General features: G+C 37.1%; 1 protein-coding gene across 5 annotated transcripts in view; it reads left to right on the forward strand.

Moving 5' to 3' along the window:
- The window catches only part of LOC145994098 (actin-binding protein IPP), a 41,265-nt gene extending 31,859 nt beyond the window's left edge, over nucleotides 1-9,406 (forward strand). For 3 of the 5 annotated variants that reach the window (XM_083130185.1, XM_083130188.1, XM_083130194.1), the window contains exons 7-9: nucleotides 953-1,173; nucleotides 3,071-3,344; nucleotides 4,565-9,406. In XM_083130185.1, the coding sequence (XP_082986311.1) occupies nucleotides 953-1,173; nucleotides 3,071-3,301 (452 nt within the window). In that variant the 3' untranslated portion in view covers nucleotides 3,302-3,344; nucleotides 4,565-9,406. Of the gene's footprint in view, nucleotides 1-952; nucleotides 1,174-3,070; nucleotides 3,345-4,564 lie in introns of those variants that run through there. The other 2 variants (XM_083130198.1, XM_083130203.1) reach the window with 2 other exon arrangements.
- The last annotated feature ends 14,688 nt before the right edge of the window (nucleotides 9,407-24,094 follow it).

The following is a 24,094-nucleotide window of genomic DNA, read 5'->3' on the forward strand; positions in this document are numbered from 1 at the left end:
TGTTACAAAGTTAATAATGAACTACAGGCACAGTGAGCAAGCTAATGTATTAATATTTGGATGTTACAAAGGTACAGGTCTTGCCAACACAGAGCACCAATCACTGTTCAAAATGGCCACCTCTGGCCTTCACACAGGCCCGAAGTCTCTGAGGCCAGTCATCGATTGCAACACGCACGGTCTCGAGGGGAAAGAGAACACTTGAGACTCCTAAGGTTTGGATGCCTCGTCCTACATACCATGCCCTCCAAAATAGACCACAACCTGTAGTCTAATGGGTTGCTGAAGGGCCAATCAGCCAGAGCAATGCAGTCAGGCACATTTCTCTGAAACCACTCCTGTGTGGTCTTTGCCTTGTGGGCCGGTGCTGAGTCATGCTGGAAGCTCCATGGCTCATTGTTGAACATGGTGCAGGTCAACGATTTCACAAGTGGCTCCAACACTGTCGCTTGGTACACTTTTGCAGATGTTTTTACACAGTGTTCACAGAAGTGGAGGTCAGTTATGCCATCATATGACCATCATTGGTCACTGAGGCAGGATGGTTGGATGTTAATGCCAAATTAACCTGGCTGGTAACCTGAGAACACTTGTTCGAATCACGTTGCCAGGGAAAACACAATTCCTACTTACTTAAAATAGATTAAACAGGACACTGAGAAGTTTGGTAAAGTTTGTGTTCACTTTATGCCCAGATATTCAGGACTGAATTTACAGTTTCGAATGGGATACAAGGTACTGCAATGTACCATCACTTGGAATCAAACCGATGACAAGGCGACAGCATTAGCCACACAAGAAAAGAGAACAGTGTAGACCAACCACAGGAATATATCGGTGCCTAAACTTAGTTGTTCTGATTACATGAAATTGCAGTAACCGTATCAAGCATATCTTGTAAAGCATTTACATGTGATATGGGAAACGTTTTCAAGCTCATTGCATTTTACAGGCCTGATCTACATCGTCGGTGGATGTACACATAGTCGACGTCATTTGCAAGACTTAGTTAATTTTAATCCGATAACTGGAGAATGGACTTCTTTGGCTTCCATGTTGGTCCCAAGAAGCCAGATGGGTGTTGCGGTACTAGATGGTTATTTGTACGTTGTCGGTGGAACAAATCGTAACCATGAAGTTCTTTGTTCAGGAGAGCGGTATTCGTTTGAACAAGTGAGTTCTTACATGAATATATTAACAACAAAGATGTAATTGTTCAAGTTTTTAAAACTTATTAGATTGAATATTTGTAGTATTCAACTATTTAGTTAACAGAACTAGTAAATATGCTGCCCAAAATATTTTTTTGTATAATTGCATAGCTAATGTCTTGTGCCACCATATTTTTATTCTAATAATACGAGGGCAATTCAGATAAAAACACCATTTCGTTATCAATGATAGACAGTCGTAGAGACAGAACTTTTATTAGACACATTAGAAAAGTACAACATTACATTACTTTTCGACATAATCACCATTCAAATTGAGGCACTTGTCATAATGTTTCACAAGGTTTGAAATTCCTTCTCCAAAAAGATCTCCCACCTGGGAATGAAGCCATCCTCGAACAGCATCGTGTAGAGCATTGTCATTGTTGAAGCGGTGCGACACAACCCATTGTTTCATGTGCCTGAAGAGGTGGTAGTCGCTTAGTGCCAAATCTTGGCTATAGGGAGGATGATCAAAAACATCCCAACGGAACTGCTCCAAAAGTTCTTGAGTGCGTCCAGCGGTGTGCAGGCAAGCATTATCGTGAACTAACACCACACCCTAAGTCAGCATGCCCCGACACTTGATCTGGATGGATCGTCTGAGTTGTCGTAACATTTCACAGTAGACATCTGAATTGATGGTCGAACCATGCTCCATGAACTTCACTAGCAGTACTCCTTTGGCATCCCAGAAGACTGTTGCCATAACCTTTCTGGCAGACAATGTTTGCTGAGCTTTTTTTGGGTTTCTTTGGTGAGTGCTTATGACTCCACTCCATTGATTGCTGTTTGGTTTCAGAGTTCACATACAACACCCAAATCTCATCACCGGTCACAATTCTGTTAAGAAATTGTTCTCCTTCCTCGGCATAACGCGAGAGAAAATCCAAAGCAGAACCTACTTGGTGTTATTTGTGCTCCTCAGAAAGGAGTTTTGGAACCCAAAGGGCACAGAACTTGTGGTATCCCAACTTTTCTGTCACCTCGTACAAAACAGTCCGAAAAATTTGGGGAAAGCGAAAGTTCAGATATCGCGAACCGACGGACTTCACGGACCATTTTGTCAATTTCCTGCACAAGTTCATTGCTGACTACAGATGGGTGCTCACTTTTTGCCACATCGTACACGTCAGTTCGTCTATCTTTAAACATGCAACACCATTCACGAACGACACCTTCACTCATCATGTTTGGTCCATAAACATTACACAGGTCGCGATGAATCGCAGCTGCCAAAAGTTTTTTTTTTTTTCTCCCCGCACAGAGAAATCATATTACTGCTCGCACTTCACATTTAGTGGGATTTTCTTTGAGAGTATTCATTTTCAGTTGTTAAAGCGGACGAGTCAACTGCAACTCAACCTTCTCCTTTCACTACTCACTGCCTACCAAACTACTGTGCACAGTGCCACAGAACTGACGTCGCTATCCCCGGCTATTTCTCGACATGTGCAAACGGGTTTTTTTTTTCCGAATTGCCCTCGTATATATAATGTGAGATACAAGGGTGTCTGAAATTTTTTATAATTTCAAGAACATGTAGACTCCGTATTAGCAGCATTTTTCTGGACTCCTATAAAAGTATTGGTAGATATCAATTATTAAATTCCTACTCATACATCCCAATACCATACCATTGACCGATACCTTGGTATTAGTATTGGCTCAGCCATAGTTTACATGTTTTTATTAAGTTGAAGTAATAATAGTACTAAAAACAAACAAGCAAAAAAATATAATTAATAGAGTGAAAAATATCACTGCCTGTTGTGGTGTTGAATCTGTTAACTCCACTTTTTTTTTTCACAAATAATTACCATTGATATTAATCAAATGTTTCACCATCTCTTTGCCAGAACAAGTGGACGGAAATTCCTGCCATGAAAGTTGGGCGAGCCAGTCCAGCTGTTGCAGCAGCTGACGGTTTGCTGTATGTGATAGGTGGTGACCAGACACATGAGGTGAATTTCTACCGTGCCCAAATCACAATAGCCTCTGTCGAATACTTTGACCCTCTGGAAAAGGCGTGGTTCGATTGTGCTCCTCTTCCAGAGAGCAGGGGAGAGGCAGGGGCAGTGGTAGTATGATACGCAAAGAAGAAATTATTCACGAGGAAGTGATAACCTGATGGTAAGTAAACTGTTACTATACTTCTTTAATTTGTAAGAGTAATAAGGCTGATGTATTTAATGTCCCTATACCGTACATGGACATGTAGTGTTTTTGCTGGACTGTTTCTAGTTTTCCAATATTGTCAACTGAATTATATCAGATGTAATCTTTCTGGAGAGGAAGAATGCAGCTTACTGGATAGCAATCTATTTTGAGATTGTCATAGGCACTTACTAATTCACTCACTTCCTTTTGAAAATGCTACGTCCATGTGAGAATGCAGGCTTATGTGGGGAATGGTAGCCTTTTCCTGACCAAGTCAGTGGAAGAAGAAGGAAAAAAACACTTGGAAAATTCCGAACATATCAGGGACATTCCAGCGTTTTGTGTGTGACATTCACACAGAATGTAAGGTTCTAGATATGCGATTGTATTAAAATATTCATACTAAACAGATTCCATAGAATTAAGAAGTACTTTACAGTGTCTAACAAATAAAAAAAAAACTATCCTGAATACATGAAAAACATTAACAAAAATATGTTACATATGTGTCACTTTAAAAATATAGTAAAGTTTGATTTTGTTTTTCTGTGAAGCATGTAGGCTACAGATGCTAAATATTTTGACAGTGAAATATGTATTTAAACCTTAATCCAATTAGAAACAATGATTTTCAAGTTCATTAATTTTGTTATTTATGGAGTAGGACTACTTTTCGTGATCTATCCTATCAAGTGTTGATTGTATTTGTAAGGATTTGGAAATGAAAGTAAATTCAAATTTTTCCTGGAGACAAGTTTTACATATATATTTTCTTTTATTTTCTTTTGTTATTTTGAACAATGTTGGGCAGCTTGATTCTCTCAAATAGCAAGTGGAGGTAAACACTTACAGCTTAGTTAACATGTTAAAGCACCTCAGAATAGTCTGAAAATTTATTTTAAAATTGCATGAAGGAACTGGAAAATTCAGGGAATTTGTTTTGCCAGATTGAGGGGGAATCTAGAGTTACCTGGTACCAACTAACTCACTTGGACAGACTGAAAGATCACACACACGTGAAGTAAAGTGTATGTTTTGGTACTGATCTATAACTGGTTTCCGGGGGCAAATGATGCTAACATATATTTTTGAACAAACCTTGTGTGTTGTGAGAAAATGGAAAAATTTGTGAATGTAAAATTGGTGTTTATCTTGAACCTGGACAAAGTTTTATTCATTGTTTTCATGTTCAGAAGACTGCTGATCCAAGGCCTTTGCAAGAGATGCAGATGTTGGTCAAGTTCCTGCTGAAAGTTGTTGATTCCTGCCGTGGAAATGCAAGCTCTTCCTGGAACAGTCAGTAATGCATCGAAGGAATCAACATGCCTGTTCTGTCATGTGACCTAGCTTCTGTTTGGAAATTATAATGCAGTGTATAAGCTAGCAGCTGGCAAGAATTCAATTTGGTGTAATATCTGCTCCCATAATCAGCACTTACCAGTAATTTACGTAAACTGCTAATGTAATGCCTATTTGTTTGTCATTGTAGTAGCCATGGTACTGAAATTTTGTGAGTGAAATCTTATTTATTTATTAATTTTGTCAAAATTTGGTACTTCATAATCAATTTATTCATATACATTTGGGTTACGTTATTGAAACACTCCAAAACTTTCCATAAAGAATAACTCATGCTATGTGCCAACTATTTTTAGCATGTTCACTTGTTTGTGACTGGCTTTATCCTGAATCTCACGAGGCTAGATTTTCTGCTGGGTCCAGTTGGATTTGAACTAGTCGTACTGGCTCACCTGCTAGTTTTTGCCTCACACAATACTTGTTACCATATTTGCTGGTATACTTTTGTTCCCACAAGGTGCAGAGCAGACAAGTTCAAAGATGGACGAGTGATTAGAAGAACACTGTAGGAGAATAGTAGCTACTGCTGTTATTAAAAATTAGAATTAAAAGAAAAGTATGGGCTAGAAATTTGCTTGAAAGAAAATATGGTAATTAAGATGTACTCAACAAGCTTTTTAATGTACTGTGATACACGAGATTCACAGGATTCATTCATAAAAAAAAATATTTTGTTGAACTAAATATGTCAAACATTTAATACACTGGTAATAATAAGGATTTTCATTATCAGCTAAGCACATTTGTCATGTACAAATCTCATCGCTTTAAATAGATTTTTGTGTATTATTTATTAAAAAGATAATAACAAACAGGAATGTACATCATCTCTGTTAAACTCTTTCTTTCATCAAGCACCGAACAAAAACAAAGCAACCAACACTCAGAAACCACAGACAAAAAACTTTCCCTTGCCAAACTAACAGATTATCTTCAAATGACTAAACTTTCGCTCTGATTTGCTCTTCTACAGAATCTAGCAGAAAAAGTCAGTTGCAATTAGAACGTGGTCTAGTCGTCAAAACCAGTCTATCAGCCATTATTTCAGTCCAGCACCAACTAGGGCATTCCTTCTGGAAATCCAGTTCTGTGAGCTTCGACCTTAACATACAGTATTTTCCCATTTAACAGAAAAGAAGAAGTAAATATAATGATAGACTGTGTCGCTTGCTGCGTTGGTATAGATTATGTTTTGTTATTCATTATGTCATTTATGGAGTTTCGTAACTTGCAGTGGAACCTCGATTTTACGTTTTTCAAGGGACCAGGCTGAAAAAATGTAAAATTAGGAAAATTTTATAAGATTTTCCTATTTTGGGACGATCAAGATTGAATGTATAATGCAGGAAAATGTAATATCCGGGAATGTAAAATTGGGGTTACACTGTACTTACAAGTCAAACTGATCCTCGTAATCCTCTTCCGAAATTTGATTCAATCTTTTGTATCTTCCTCTGCTGTAAAATATGCAGATTGCAAAGTTTCTAGGGGTGACCTCCGCTTCTTCAATGAGTATCCTCTCTTGCTGACACTGAAGGACTCGGGATGCAATAGTCTGTGCCTCGCCATTAAGAAAAAATTCTTCTAAAGCAAAGTACATTGGAATCATTACACAATACAAATTAATACCATTATAACAGTAGGAATTTGAAATTTTACCCTTCAACATGATTTATTATAATTCATGTTACAAAATGCATAACAACAAAACAATTTATACCAACACTGCATATCTTCACATTTACTACTTTTTCGTCTCAACTTCTATCATCTGCATGGCCATTTATAATGGGAGGCTTTAACAGTTCCAAAAACCCTTACATTGGTTTAGTAAACATTTGCACTAATTGTGTAATCAAATAATCAGCATCTTGAAATTAATCCAAACACTACATTGGTTGCAAAGATTTTGAAAGTTATATTAACATCACACACACACATGCCCACAAAAGTAAAACCCTAGCCTTAATAAAGTTGAATATAAAAATAATATTGTTATGGTTATTATAATTAATATAGAAATTGTTTTTTTCTGATGTAGATGTAAATAAAACTATCATTTTATTTTAACGATAGAAGAGAGAGAGTGAATGATTGTGTGTATGTGTGTGTGAGAGAGAGAGGGATTAGTTATGTAAGTAAAGCATTTATGAACATACCACGATAATTCTTGTGATGGTAATAATAAGAAACCAACTTGAAGAGTACCGAACCGCAACCTTTCTTCACCAAAGAAGAATAGAGCACTGAATATGGGCCTCTTCAAATTGGATAAGGAGAAAATTTTATTGGTAACAATTTAAAATTAATAGTAAATCAGTTAGTAACAATTAAATTATAACTATTGAAACTGTACCATTGTTGGGCTGCAGTAAGCCCATTATTTCTGTGTACATACAATACTTGTCCGTGCTACTCTGTTTTTCTAGTTAACATTTGCCTGTGAAATGTAATAATAATATTACAAATGTTATTTTGTATGATTTTGTATTCTATGATCTGTTTAACAGCTGGACATTTTTACTGCAAAAGTTTTAAGCCAAGAATACATATATATTGTACATTATCAAGTTTCAGCTCCCAAGAAGAAAACTGAACTCTCATTTGTGAGCTGAAATGTACAATATACTCTTCAGTATTAAAATATATTTTTTTATCTTCTGCAAATCAGCAATGTTAATATTTTAAAGGAAATAAAATTATATTATTTCTATTGTCACTGAGGTGTCAGCGATTTAATATTCGTAAGGCTCAGTTATTGTCCTTGACTTCCTTTAAAATAATATATTAATTATTATTTAAGAATACGTTTAGTGTATAACTAGACCTCGACAACAAAGACAAAATGTTATAAAATATCACAATAGTATAATAATGTTTTATGTGTATCACCAAACATTGGCCATGAACTTTGTGCTTATTTTGTGTAATCTTTGGATACAAATACATAGTAGGAATTAGTACTTGCCTTACAACTGGTTGTAGTATTGAAATCTATATGTATAGATGGAATCTTTTGTATACATTTTTATTGTAATATAAATGCCACTCTTATCAATATTGTAAGGATGGTACCAATTTATTGTGACACATATACCCCCTTATTTTATTTATTTGAAATACAGTGGACTATCTTTAATTTAAATTACTAGGCAATTTGAACAGAAGTTTATTCCCGTTGAAACCATCTTTAATGGCATAATGTGTTTGTTAATTCAAATTTGGGATAATTGGAACTTTTTCATGTCCCCTTGGGAGTTTTAATTAAAAATGGTCCACTGTATTAGATTGATTGACTTTGTGTTTCAAGTGTGATCCAAACCACTTGTGCCTCCACCAGGTATCGAACCGGGCACTGTATTAGAAATCCTGTTACTATTCTAATGCACATACAGGCAAAATGAAATCAATATATATATCCTCAAATATTGAAAATACATTAGATTAAAAACAGCTCAAAATCCCAGACACTGGCCAAACTTGTCAATAAGGAATGCAGTGTCAGATATTACCTAAGCTTTACTGGGTCACCAAAGGCATAAACAGGTGAAACCCAGGTAGAGGATACAGGTGACTGACTCTACATTGCTTAGTAAAATCTGTGACAATAAAGGTCTGTGGGCAGTTTTAGAGTGAACATTGAGAGGTGCAGAACTAGGATTGATCGAGGAAACTGAGTGAGTTGCAAACCAAGAATGTTTAATATTATATTTCAGATTGGTACGTAATTAGTGATTAGTAACTTTAATAGTAATTGTATTTCCATATCATATTATTCATATTCGTCTTTCATTATTACTTTTATAACTACATACTGTAAAATCAATAACTACCAGTAAAAGAAATATTTACAATTGTTGTTGTTGAGTTGCTGTTTTAAGTCAACCTTATGCACAGATAGACTAATCGGGACTCGACCTACAGTTTCAAGTGGGATCCGAACCACTACGTGCCTCAACCAGGTATTGAACCCACAATCTCTTGATTACAAGGCAACGACATTACCACTACACCATCAGGGAGGTCAAAAATATTTACAATATATACTATACAGGGTTTAAATAAGATCTGTCTCTATTATATATTTTTTTGTGTGAATGATTTATACTTGATTGTTTTTTTTCCACCTTTTAGTAACATAGGTCATAGTTACATGAATATTTATCTTGTAAGAAAGAATTTTTAAAATTACTGGGAAAATTTTGCTTTGCTGAAATTATATTTATGTGTATGGCTGATTATGGAAGCTGAAGTAAAAAAAAAATCCAAAGGACAGTTTTAGGCAGCTTTCTGCTTATGCAGCATTTTTTTTTCAGGGGAACATGACTTGATGCTAATGTAGATGTGTGATATGAATAACTTTTTGTATTAACATTTTAAATAATCCCATGATGTTATGTAACTGTGCAATGCATTTGTTGTATACGATGTTCTAATTTCTGACATTTTTCTTTTGTAGTGTGTTTATTTTCATGTATGCATTTACATTTAATGTAGTTGCAATTAAGTTATAGAAAGTCTGGTGTTGACTAGTCATTGTATTCTGTTACAAATATTACTTCTTTTATCCAGTTTTTATATATTGTATAATTATGTTCACATTTACTTTTATCTATTTATGCTTTAACTTACTTGTTAATACTGTAATTTATTATTCACATATAAAATAATGTGAGACTTTATATATATTTTTTTCATTGTTGTACCTTGCAATATCGACTAGTGAAGTGTAGGCAGAATTTATAAATGGCAGTGTGGTCTTGAATGGTTAGATAATGATTGCAGAACGTCAAACATGTAGAGTGACCCTCCACATCAGTTAAACCCAAAGGAAATAATTAGGGCTGAGCCGATACCGATAATCACACCAATGTCTACCATACCGATACTTTAGAAATTTAAAGTTGTTCAAAATATTGGTTAATATTTGTATTCCACTTTAAAGACATTCATGAATTATGTCAGATTACTAAATGTTATTACAGAAATCAGTTTTTTTCATGCAAAATTGGTGCACAATAAAAAGAAACTGAATTTTGACTAATTTCCAGGATAAAGTGCCTAGCAGCATTTTTGCGAAGTCCATCAAAGACCAAAAATGCCAGAAAAGTATCGGTAAATAAATTCCAACCGATACCACTGGTATCGACCAAGAATGATACATCGGCATTGGTAATGGCTGAGCACTAGAAATAATAAAAATACTAATATTTCAGAAGAATAGGAATTTATCTCATTTTAAATGTTTTTCAAATAATATTCCTTTCACTATACAGCAAAGGACAATTTTATTCTGATAAGTCCATATTTATCTCAAATTAAGGAAAGGTTTAAACACATTTAAGAAAAAAGTATATCAGTCCTAGAGTAAGGATTTTGTAAAAAAGATACCATGCCCAGGTCGAGACTTCTACCTGAGAACGCACTTAATGTGTTCGGGTAGAATTTCAAAGACTGAGGAGAGAGAAAGATTTACTAAGAAATAATTCTTACAACATTTGCATGCAAATTGATAACAAGTTAAATTCTCAGAGTTAAAACCTGTAAGCCTATCAGGATGGAATGATAACTAGACAGTTTTTTTTTTTTAAAAAAAAAAAAAAATTACAAAGGAAATTTTAGTATCCACTTACCAACACACATTTAGAACAAAGAAGAAGACAATTTAAATTTTAGTCAGAAATTCCTTTTGGAAGAGTTCCTGTGGCTCCACAATAAGCCAAAGTGAATAAAAAAAATTCTAAGATGATGTGTCGAAAATCATTTAATATTTTATTGTTAAGAAAATATTTATTTGTACTGTGCAATACAGAAAAACACAAACATGATTCGTGCTGGTAATTTTTGTTGTTTATCTGTGTGATAGGTACATGTTGTTGGATTAAAAGTAATCCTTGCCATGTCAGTAGAGCAGCGGCGGCTCGTGACTTTTCAAAGATGTGTGCTACAACTGATGCTGTTTTTCATGTACTTATAATGCACCCTATCCCCCACCCCCACACACACACATACGTGCCGGCTGTGTGGCCATGAACATTAAGTGGTCGACTTTCGATCTCGCTATCGAAGTTCCGGGTTGGAGTCTCGGCCCGGGTATGGGTATTGTTTGTGAATGCCCCTTCATTAATTTCATTATTACAAAGTATTACAAAGAATACCCATACCCGGGCCGAGATTTCAACCCGGAACTTCGATGGCGAGATCGAGTGCCTTTAAATACAGTGCTGTTGTCAAGATGTTCTTTAACAGTATTGTCTAAACTACTGACAAAATCAAGGAGCCCTAAAAAATATCCCAGGTTTTGCGGAGGAATCTGTTTCATCGTGGCCGGCCACGCAGGGACAACTCAAAAGCTCCCAGAACTTGATGCAGTCTATGATTTTTGACAAGACGTGGCGATTTTTTTCAACTTGTGCATTATGAGATTCTAGATAAACGTGGCTTAACTGCGTTGCTATGTTGAAAGTTCCGAGAGAGACAAAATTTAACTCATTATTCATTTGCTTTTTGCTTTCACTATGCTTTCTCATATATTCACATAAAGGTCCTAGATCTTTTATCTCTTACCCCTCCTTCAGACCACGAATCATTACTTCCAAAAAGTATGCAAGGAAAACAGAATAATGCATTTCGAATTTGACACCCACAAAGCTATATTACACTATATTACAGTTTTCTATTAAATCGCCTTTTATGCGTAGCGTTCTTACCTCCCTTTGGATTTTGCGATAGATCCAAATCTGGCAACGGCCATCCTAACGCTTTTATTTCCAACTTTTCTTCAAGTGTTCTTGAAGAGAAAGGTCGCTGTAACAAAGAATCCACCAAATTCATGGTACACTAACACACACACACTTTCACTTCTAACAACAACAAAAAGCTAATCCTTCACAACAATGACTACCACTTCACGTGCCACGCGATTTTAACACAATGAACCGCGCGGAAAATTTTCGGGTCTGGAAGCCGGGAAAAAATGACGGTACTCTGTAAGTTTGTTTCTTGACTATTGAAGTGCTACATAAACAAGGAAATATCTAGCATTTAAAAACAGGCAATTTAGATAAAATATAAAATTAGAATTTCCTGAACATAAATTACGTAGCAGAATCCACTTTCGAAAGCAAAAAAGGCACGGACTATAGTTTCAGAGTTGCAATCTTTACAACTTACCACCGAAATAGATTAAAGGCTAAGGGGTAGTGTCGATTCGCGTTCCAACTATTTTGCAGGTGCTGCAAATGTATACGACATGCTACAAACGTTACATAACTCTACACTGATAACGTACAGAACGTTTGAAAATGACATTAAGAAACGTTGTTCTGACAGAGGCAATAGGTTGTCGTAGACTTTCTTCTTATCCTGAGATGGCACACTTACCGTGCTGATTCCTCCTGTAGCATGCTAGCAGACGATTTTTCTCGAGCGGGGACCCTATCCCCCGTACAAATCGAGGAGTGGGGGTGTACAGTATTCATGCGCGGAGGGATGAAAAAGGGGCGAAAACGTGCTGTTGAGATTTTAGCACGGTACGCTATTCCTTATAGCCATCGTGAGGGAAATACGTGGCGCCGCTGGTAAATGTTGAGGCTCTTAACATGAGAAGTTTCATTTCACTTTGGGGCTTCATTAAACTTCTTGCATCTGTGAGATTTGCTTTTTTCTTCTTTCCATTTTAACAAATTTAGCAACGTGCTATAGCACGGTAGCACGTATTAAGCAGCCGCCACTGCAGTAGAGGTAAAATGAACAGACAAAAGTTATAAAAAATACATTGGGGAGCTAGTTATTTTCTACTTTGTGCAATGTTTTCCAAAGAAAATAAAAGATAAAATATTTTCTCACAGTGGTATTTTGTGCTATATAATTCAAGTTTCCAGGTTACATAGCACACTGCTAGAACCAATAGCCTATTTGAGGATAGTTGGCAACATTACTTTTTTGTTAGTGCATAATACATGATCCCATGAAAGTAGGGGTCAAACAGGAGCAGATGAAATAATACATTTTAATTATTTTTTAATGATAAATCATGGGACACTTTTCAACTACACACATCACATTGTAGGTATATAGCAGTGTGCTAAATTTTGAAATTTTTCTTTCACTTTTGTTTATTGTGGAGGGCCAGCTTCCCATAATGGAAGTTCTGGAGTAAATTACCCTTGTTTCTTCTTAAATTGCACGTGTATCAAGGTAGAATGCCAATAATTCCCTTTGTGTGAAAGCAATGGCCATTCCATCCAAATGAACAACTTCCACTCTACAACAGTGATTCTCAACCTTTATTATACTGCAGCATTCTAAATTATTTTTTGAAAAGTTGATGCCCTGATGCTGACAACTTTGCTGGTAAATACGTTTCTAATTTTTCAAAAAGTTATATACAAACCTGAAATTAAATATTAATGAATTACGGCATAGTTATGAAGTGTAAAGCCCGACCCTGTGGCCGAGTGGTTAGCACATCGCGCTGCGACGCCAAGGGTCGCGGGTTCGATTCCCGGTCGGGCTTGGTTGTTTGTGAATGTCCATTCATCAATTTCATCATTTCATCACTCATCCCCATCTTCGCAAATTAGCCAAGAGGCACAAAACGCGAAGTAAAATAAACTAAATCAAATGAAAAATGAAACAAATGAAGTGTAAAGTTTGATTATGTCTAGGCTTGTTGACAAACATAAAATTAGAATTAAGTTAGTTGTCAACCACTGGATCTAATGAACCTTTCACAGCCTGGTATAATTAATGCCAGGTCCCGGGTTAGAAACGCTGCTCTACAGCAAATAGTTCTATGATTTTAAAAATATATCTGCATATTTGAAAAGTCCACTCTTTAAAATTTGCATTGATTAGAAAATAAAAACATCTTTTGAGGAAGGCACAATACGTGTATAGCATTGTAATTCGAGTATGTCATATCTTCATATGGATATAAATGAACAAGAAAAACAGAACTGAAGTATCACATGTAGTTTTTGAAAATATAATGTGTTGCCCTCAAAGGTTCACATGTATGTACCATCTGTCCACTAAAGGTTTAGCAGGGTTTCAGTTCCGCTGCTCAAAAAGTCAAAGCCTCTTTCCAGTCAAGGGGATCTATTGTCTTGACCGATTGTCACATCATTTTTTGTGCAACATTTTTAACAAAGATGACGCTGAAGCCTCATACACGCGCATTTACTGCTCCGGAATTTCGACTGTTTTGGGGTTGTTTGTGTGCTGTTGTGTTTGTGTTATTTGTGACGTGGACTCGTAATATTGCGAGAAATGAAATGCTGGACAACTGCAAGTGTGTGGAGGACTGGTTGCTCAGTTACAGGCAATTTTCTTTCTCGGCCATGAGTTCGGATCGGAGCCTCGTGTGGACAGTTTGAGGAAGCTGCAAATACAACTGTTCTATAGTGAGTTTAACAAATACGATATGGTTGGTTTCAGTGAGATGATCGACGATATTGAAATATTCCTGAAGGAATTTCAGGTATTTCGCAACGATAAGAGGTTCACGTATAGGTGGAGTAATGTTACTAGTAAACAACAAGTGGCCCTGCATCAGTTGTCTGGATCTCGAAACGCCATGCGAGTTAATATGGGCTCAGGTAAATATAGGCTGAAATAAACTTTTAATCAGCTGTTTTTATAGACCCCCTAAATCTGACACTGCAACCTTGTCAGCATTATTAGATTCTGTACTGAATGCTATGAAGGAAACTGACATTATTCTTATGGGTGATTTTAACCTTCACATAAAATGGTAATCGTCAAACTCTGGCCTCTGCACAGACAATGATGACAGGTGGTTTGATCATTATATCAAAGCAATTGGACTTCATCAATTTGTAGATTTCCCCACATGACACACAAACTCTCGACCTGTTGCTGTCCTCGCACACACAGGTCAAGGCCACCATGCCAGGTTAGCACTTCGTCGCCTTGGACCACACCCCCTGTGAATGCCGAATTCCAAGCCCCTGGAAAGAACCCAGGCCCCCTCCCTCCTCCAGACCAGTCTACAACTAGAAAAAAATGTCGATTGGGAGCAGCTTTCTCTTTTCACCAGCCTCATTCCTTGGACAATGATGGACCTGCTCCCCACGGAAGAAGCAGTGGAGTTCCTCATCGACTGTGTGCAGGCTGTAATTAAAGATCACGTGCCCCTAAGGAAAGCAAACATCCCGATTCCCACTGTGGTATAGTGAAGAGACGAAACTTACGCTGAAGAACAAAAAAACAAATTCCGAACATTCACACACAGAACAGTTTCCCTTAAGAGGGAGGTGGAGTTTGGCGAAGGTCGCCGTGGAAAGCGCTTAAATTTAACATGGGCTTTTTTGCATTTTGTTGAATATAACGTTTTAGGGCAAAAATTTGCCGGAAAACACGCAGTGGATGTGAACTTAGTTTATGAAACTTTGAGTACATGACACATTTATGCAATTTCAGTTCGTTAAATGTGCACAAATTCCATTATTTTTTTTCAATTTCCCATAAGGAAATACGTAAATAAGCACAGAATGGTTATAGGATTTGTGGGTAGCACCAACGAAAATGGCCATTATAATGCATACTAACGTAATGCTCAATCCTTCTATGACTAAGCTAGGGAGGGCTTTTCTTTCAAAAGTCACTTGCACGGCCCAAAATGATTGTTTAAAAATGTCATGTATTATCGACGGCGAAAGATACGGCCGCTTCAGCCGAATTTCATTCATCATAGTTCGCCACTTGACCACTAGATGTCTCTCTTCGAAAATTGCCCCCAGGGGACGGGGAGGGCTATTTCGCGCGGGTGTTTGAATCCTCTGCACAGCTGGGTTCCGTCCCCTCCTCAGAAGGTCCCGTAGCTGTCACAGCTTGATTTATTGCCTCTTTCCCAGTCAAGAAACCAAGAAAGCAGGAAGGCCATGAGTTTGTGTATGTTTGAGTGTAGAGAAGCAGAGCATATTTACCGTGAATTGGAACCAGTGACACAGTAAATTTATCTCGATCCCTACCGCGAAGGAAGTATTCAGGGGGGTCCAGGAGTCCCAACCTCCCCCCGAAAGACTTACCAAGTACAAAAATTAAATAATGAGATCATAAAATAACTTCAATTAAGTAATGAAAATAAGGTTGTTGTCTAATCGCAATTTGTTTATTTCCGCAAAAATATTGGAAAGCAATACGACTTCGAATGACAGTACCAAAGAAGATTTATGCAAGAATTATTACTACTTATAATAACATGCAAAATATTACCAGGAATTTTACTTTCGTCAACTGGATCTAACATCTTTTTTTCATACTCAACAAATATTATATTCTTTATCTATTTGGCATTAATTTCCTTGCCAGGGCAGTTTCTATTTATTTACAAATTTTGCCGACCTTAACTACACGTAAGCTAGATAATGAATACGTGATGTTATACTGTATCACTGTTGTTATATCGCTTTCTTATCTATTAATGTAATAAAAATACGTATATTAATTAATTTAATATAATTATACTTATTTTAATTTAACATTATTAATATTATTATTTTGAGACATTACGTTAGGACGCACCTCCAAAATATATATCTCGATACCTGCCTGGTGTTCGATTTGAATAAAATGTAGAAAAGGCGGGGAGGGTGGTAGCGCTTCCTCTTTTTACATTTCGATAGTTTTACCTCACATGTAGTACTTTGTGAGTCAACGGTGCAGATAGGAAATACGTGTACACACACACACACATAATTGATGATTCGCAAAGGAACTTCGTTAAATTCCCATGCTTGTTCCGCTCACAAATCATATCCTCTCCAAATTACAATAGCCTACTATCGATGTTGCTTACATATATGTGTGTGTGTGTAGTTCCTAGAACTTCACTATTTCCAAACATAAACTTGATGTGACTCTTACAAAACATTTGTTTTTGGAGTGGAAGGATCATGAAAAGGTCTGCTGTTTCTTTGCAAATCTTCAATTAATCTAAAATTTAGTATAAAAACATAATTTTGGCTGACTTGCTAACTTGAGATTTAAAGACAAATTATTAATTTGAATTCTCCATAACAATAACAAAAGTGACATAAAATGTAGAAGGACAAGACTAACATATCGATGCTGCAATAATAATCACTGGAATCCCGGCACCGTTGGGTCGAACCACTTACTTCTGGACTTCAAGGTGTTGGGGTTCTAGATGTGTGACCCGGAAAGTTTTGACATTATCGTTATGCGGCCCTACTCACGAATTGAGTTTGACATGGCTGGTCTATAGGACCTGTTGAGGAGATTGGGGAAACCAACAACGATTGGGGGGTTCGTCGTGCTGACCACACGTCACCCTGTAACTGATTGGTGTGCGAGTGAGGCCGGCCCTTGTGAGTGAGTAGGCCCTTGCCTTCACGGGCTGTTGCGCCACGGGTTTACTTATGTATATTGGCGTAAGGTGTGGTCTTACAGCGGCTCGACCTCTCCTCGAAATTCTGTCAATTTATTTTGACCAATTCACTGGGGATTCTTTAAGAGTACTTTGTAACACGTATAGTGCTCATCTCGAAGATCATACTATCGTTACTTGGACTGAAATTTCAGTTTGAAACCAATCAATCGAATCCAGGCCTGGGCATTGGGGGGGGGGGGTGTTCTTTCTTTCATCAATTTCATATCATCACTCATTCCCTCCCATCTTCGCGAATTGTGGCCGAGCGCGCTCAGCAGTTGACCGATGGTCTGACCATGGAAGGTTCCACGTTCCAGCCGTGACATCAGCCTGGACATAGAGTGTTAGAGTGTAAGAGAGAGAGAGGGAGAGAGTGTGTGAGAGAGAGAGAGGGAGTGAGTGAGTGAGTGAGTGCGTGCGTGCGTGCGTGTCTTCATTCATCCTCCTCGTCGCTAATTGTCAAATGTGGCAGAAGCAGAAAATAAAATACAAATACAGACGTATCAAACGTGTAATTTTCAACTACGAAAATGTATAATTAGAAACATATGCAGAGGATAAACTCTGTATGAAATTAACAATATATTATTCACGCAAGATGGTATATTTCCTCTGCTTTACATACATATAAAATTTAATACACTAAAGCATGCAAGAAATATCCATTTCTCATTCAAGCAGAGGAACTTAGTGCTAGCTGTCAATGACAGAGCTATTGCTTGTTATTTATTCAGTTTATTTTCTCTTTAGGAAAAAAGTTCCTGTGCCTTCATAAGCATGGGAGTCCGTAAGGGAGGGCAAGAGGGGTCATGTCCCCCCTACGGGAGAATGAATGTAAACATAATAATTATATATATATCTTTCACAGATAATTTAATTTCCATCACAGTAATTTATGTTACTCATTATAATTGTGTTTAAGGAGCGTGATAATTTCAGACTGAAATAATGTTATTTTGAGCGGGCATCACTATCATGGGGAAAATCTGCCTTCTTTGCCCCCCCCCCCGCGCCCTGGAAAAGATCCTGCGGACGTCCATGTTCATAAGATGGTTTACTGTGGTGTAAAAAGGATTTTAAACTCGTCGCGATTAGCCAAAAGTGACGGGAAAGCGACGCTAAATAACAAAAATCAACTCAAATCAGTAAAGAAGATTTATGTCGAGTTAACAACTATTGAAAAATACTGTAAAATATATTCACTCATGATAGTAATGGAGAGGTGCGTATTATCAATTGAAAGAAGTGGGGAGGTGGGGATTATAAGTTGCCAGGGCACGGATGTTCTTTGCGAGTATCCCTTCATCAATTCCATGTAATCACCATTTTATGTCGTGATTAGCCAAAAGTGACAGAAAGCGACGAAAAATAATCAACCAATCAATCAACGTATTTACACTCTCGGTGGTGTTACATTTCAATTGTTCGGATTCCAGTAAACATTCCATCTTGACGTCATCCGTAAGACTGCCATTGTGACCGTAATACTTGTAGTTATTTCGGAGCAAGATGACCAGATATGATACGTGACTTATCCTGAGGGGTGCGAAAGCCAAAGCTAAAAACTAAACACAGTCCATAATTACCATAGCATCAGGTCTTACAAGATATATACATACAGGTGAGTCACTATTCTGTGACATCATCAGTAATAGGTCTTAATATTAACTAACACAAAAATCACGCAGCAAATTAAAGGTATTACGAATAACATTAAAAATATTTCTAGAATTTAAAAGAGCAATAAACATTTGTGCAACGAGAAAGGAAATTAACAACAATAAATATTAGTTCGAGGGAAAGCACGTGTCATAATGATACAAAATGATAACATGTAGAAAGTTTCAAATACGTTTGAGCTGTTTTTAAGATGGGTAATACATAAACTGTAAGTTCAATGTTTACCTATTCGTTACCTTACATCATTGCTACTACTGTAGTTGTACATTTTGTTCCATTGGTTTGTCTTTCGAGTCTTCTGATTATCCCTAGGTCATTCCACATATCCGAGACTTTTTCCTTTAAATTCGAAATAGTCTCGCTTCCGTCCATCTCGAATTATTATCAGCACTGTTCGTAGTAGTTAAAATAATAACTGTTACTATTTTTTGTGCTTATTACTATTAGATACAAATTTTGTATCAACACGAAACCCCCTACAAAAAAAATGGCGACTAGTATGCCTCTGCCTTGTTATCACTGCCACTGGTATGCTATACATTTACACAGCGTACTTTCAATTAGTTATTCTTACTTGATTCGTCGTTACTTTCAACTGATAATCTCTACCTCCTTCTTTACTATCAATTTATAATCTCAACCGCACAAAGAGAAATTCCACATAATTATAGCAGCCACTGTAATCAACAACATTTATTCAATCCAAATCTCATTTGTGAAGGTCCTGACTGTTTGCCGTTTCCACTTCCCTTGCAGTAAATATTTTGCCAGTGGAGAAATCTGGAAAGAAGCGAGAACCAGAATGAAATGAAACAGGTGGTGCCCTTTCGCAGCGGTCACAAAGGAGAGGGGTTGGTGAAGGCAGGGGGGAGGTCCTCTGCCCCCCGGCCTGTGCTCTTCCTCTAGTAGTTTAGGACACAAGCGAGAAGTTGCTAGTTCCCTGATATGTCGCTAGGTGTCTCTGTATCGCGCCGGGGCAGGAAAACTCTTTTCATGCCAACCTCCAGGCCACTCTTAAGGAAGCATAGCAAAAACTTAATTCAAAGAGACTACAGTAATTACATTCAAAGTATAACAGAAAGTGCTGCTAAAAACCCCCAAAACATTCTGGATGCTAATTAACTCCCGTCGAAAACATGACTGTATTCCCCTTCAAGTCTCCTGGAACGGGAAGTCTGCTACAAAGGATGAGCGTTCATCGCTTTTTAACTCGTACTTTCACAGTAACTTTACAAAAAACACGGCTACCACACTACCGGAAGTCAGGTCCATTATTCCCTACACACACACTCAAATCTCAAAGGTCCATTATTCCCTACACACAAACTGAAATTTCAAATAATTGCAATGAAGTCCAAGAATTATTAAGATCTGTTTCAAGTTCCAAAGCTACCACTCCTAATGATATTCCTGTGATATTTCTGAAACATTTAGCCCATATTTTATCCAAACCAATGAGCATAATATTTAATAAATGTTTTTCCGAAGGTGTGTTTCCTAGTCCATGGAAGCAAGCAAATATAGTCCCTATCCTCAAACACAGAAACAAAACTCATGTTATTTCCTATCGCCCGATTTCCTTACTTCCTGCACTTGCACTGCTAGCCGAAAAAATGATTTCTAATTGTATCCTTGCACATGTTTCTCAGTTTCTCTCTCCCACTCAACACAGTTTTCTCCCTCAAACACAAACCTTGCTTGCTTGCTTACCAAAGTGGTTCACTGCCTGAATGCCAAGCAAAACGGGGATATCGTATACTTAGACTTTTCCAAAGCCTTTGACTCTCTCTCTCACACGCAACTCATCCACAAATTATCAAATGGATTCAATATTCACGGACCTCTTTTCAAACTACTTGCACAATAGAAAGCAAAAGATTATCATATTTGGTTGCTCTTCATCGTGGCTTCCTGTATTTTCCGGTGTGCCTCAAGTAAGTTCTCTAGGGCCCCTGTGTCACTCTTTTCATGGATGACATTCACAAATATATTTATTCCGAATGTTCATTATTATTGTATGCTAATGACTGCAAATTATTTCGAAACATTACCTCACTTCAGGGCCTCCCGATGGCGCAGTGGTAGTGTCGTTGCCTTGTAATCAAGGGGTCCCAGGTTCGATACCCGGTGGAGGCACATAGTGGTTCGGATCCCATTTTAAACTGTAGATTCAGTCCCGATTAGCCTTACTGTGCATAAAGTGGACTTAAAACACCAAGTCAATCAAAATTACCTCACTTCAAGACACATGTTATATCCAAGACAATCTCAAACACATTGAATGCTTGTGTCGAAGACTGGAATCTCAAATTAAATCCAGAAAAATCTGTTGTCATGAGATTTACCCCAAATCCAATAGCACAGCACCATCCTACAAATTATGCAACCATGTTATTCCGTTCGTATGACAGCACAAGGATCTTGGTGTCATTTTTGATAGCAAACTGACTTTCAACCATCACATAGACTATATAACTTCGAAAGCGATGAAAACACTTTAACTAATCTACAGATTTACAGCCATGACACGCATTTCTGCCCTCAAAACCTACTTTACAATGTGTGTTGTTCTTATCCTTGAATATGGTTCCTATATTTTGGTCAATGGCATGTGAAAGCAATATAAAATTTTTCGTCAGAATAGTCAAACACAGATGTCCAACGCTTGCAAACTCCTCCAAACATGAAATTCTATCCACACTACAAATTCATTACCTTTCTCTTCGCCGAAAACTTTCAGATTTAACATTTCTTTTCAGAATCATGAATGGACAACTTTTCACCAGCGAACTCTTGCCTCTTCTCAATAGTAAAATCCCACGTCCCAACAGTAGATGCAACAACTTCTTTTACATTAAATCTTCAAGGCTATCTTTAGAACAAAGATCACTTCTCTGTGGTCTACAAACCATTTACAACTTATTAAAAGATGCTCCGGGCCTCCATTTATCAAAACAGACTTATAGAAAGGCGTGCATAAAGCAGCTGAAGAGTAAATAATGTTAAGAACAACAGTTAGTGTGACAGAAAGTTATGAACAGTTGCTCACTCCAGCTAATGATTGCTTTGGCTCCTAGTCACCAAAGCCCACTTTGGAACTTAACAGACAACATGTGGCGATTGGTCACGTTGTGTGAGGAGGGCTAAAGCGAGGCAATTTTTCACTACTACAAATAGATTTGGGGATGCATTTCATCAATATTAAAGAACCCACCACACTATAATGTCGGACGAAACCAGAGCTTGCTCTGTGCCTCAGTCTCCATGCTAAAGAGACAGGTTCGAGTCCTGGTCAGGCCTGCATTTTTGGCTGAAATTTCTGAGTCGAATGCAGTTCATAATGTAGCATCGGATGAAGCTAGTTGACTCTTAGTAAATATGATTCTCATAAGACAAGCAGATTATTGCATTTTTCATAATCATTTACTCGTATTAAATTGAATACAAAAAAAAATCAGTTTGACCTGGTTCCTGTATTTTAGTCTACTTTTTCAAGTTAACTCATTTGTACCTTTAGTTACATTCCTGAAGTTGTAATGAACTGAAATTCATTTATTTATTTAATCTATTATCATAAATATAAGTTTTTGTGCTTTTTTCTGAGTCTATACCTTCTAACTATTATGCAATTAAACATATAACATACCATGTTCATTATGTGCTAAGTAGGTAAATAATTTTAAAAGTCTCACCCTACCCTTCTTGGGTATTTTAAATTAATAAGTACTCAATTTACACTTAAGCAGTTATTGTATTATCTTTGTGGCAATGTTTCGGCGCGATTATCACTCCAAACCAGTAATCTGGTTAAAAGTTTTCAGCCAGAGTAAATGATAATTGTAATCTATGTTATAATTTGCTTAATATAAGGTGACAATTTATAAGAAGCACACACAAATAAGAATAAGAATTTAGGTTCACCTAATTATAACACTGCTTATCATTACCATATGGCAGTAAAATTACTTAGCATGAAAGAGTCCAAAATTAAAGCAACAAACAGAAATCCTTTCTTTGTGTGATTTTTTTTGTTGATAAATTTGCCAAGTTTAACCTGTTGCTATCGTGATTTTTTTGTTGATAAATCCTGGCAGGGGTGCCCACAAGGGGTTGTTATGGTGCAGATTGCACCATTGAGATTTTTGGGGGATATTTTCCCTTCAAATAATATAAAATTCAACATTTATATCTTTTCCAAAATATATGTAAAGATTTTACACCTTAAATGTACCATATTTAATCCATTAGATGAAGAAATGAAAGTGTTTAGGGTATTATCAAAGGAGGGTGTATCGAACTCCTATATACAGAGTGTCCGAAAAGTCACGCAACCCGGTGTTTACGACCGTATAACGGAATAGCGAAACGGAATTAGAAGAAACGCTTTCTGCCAAGAGAATGCCCTGTATATTGGGAAAATTTAGAGAGACAAACATATGTAAGAACATGCATGTTTTAATAACAAATAAGCAAAGTGTTGCCAAAGGCGGAAAAAAAATATTTGCAAATCGTGTGTATTGATGCACAGAACTCACTGAGGTAAATTATTGCAACATTTCACAATACCAACGAACGATTTGGATGGCCATCTATTGAATTTGACAGAAAAAGAACTTTGACGAAGTTTCAAAAACATTGCAGAAGGGAATAAATGGGCTGTTCCAAAAATCGATGTTTTCACAATATTACGCAGGACACTGGCAACACTGTTGGTGTCACGTGTCACTAACAGACGTGTTTCACCTCAGGCTATCACACTAAGGCACTTTTAACGACAAAGGAGAAAGTTGGTTATTCTCGAACATATGCAATAAATTACATACACCTTGCAACCCTGAAATGTGGGTATCCCTTAATGCTTCTCTTACCCAAGAATATGACAATGTTCGGATATATTCTTCAACAATAAACACTCTTTCCTGTGTAGAATATGGCATTTTAAAAACACACACACGCCCGACCCTGTGGCCGAGTGGTTAGCACATCGCGCTGCGACGCCAAGGGTCCCGGGTTCGAATCCCGGTCGGGCTTGGTTGTTTGTGAATGTCCATTCATCAATTTCATCATTTCATCACTCATCCCCATCTTCGCAAATTAGCCAAGAGGCACAAAACGCGAAGTAAAATAAACTAAATCAAATCAAATCAAATCAAAAACACACACACGACGTCAGCATAAGTAGACACAATCTGGAATGCCGTTCGCGGCAAACAGCAACCACCTAAGGCACAGAAAACATAACATTGATACACGTTCTTCTGTACCC

This window comes from Lepisma saccharinum, chromosome 1 (assembly GCF_977018435.1).
Source record: "Lepisma saccharinum chromosome 1, izLepSacc3.1, whole genome shotgun sequence".
NCBI classification, from domain to species: Eukaryota; Metazoa; Arthropoda; class Insecta; order Zygentoma; family Lepismatidae; genus Lepisma; species Lepisma saccharinum.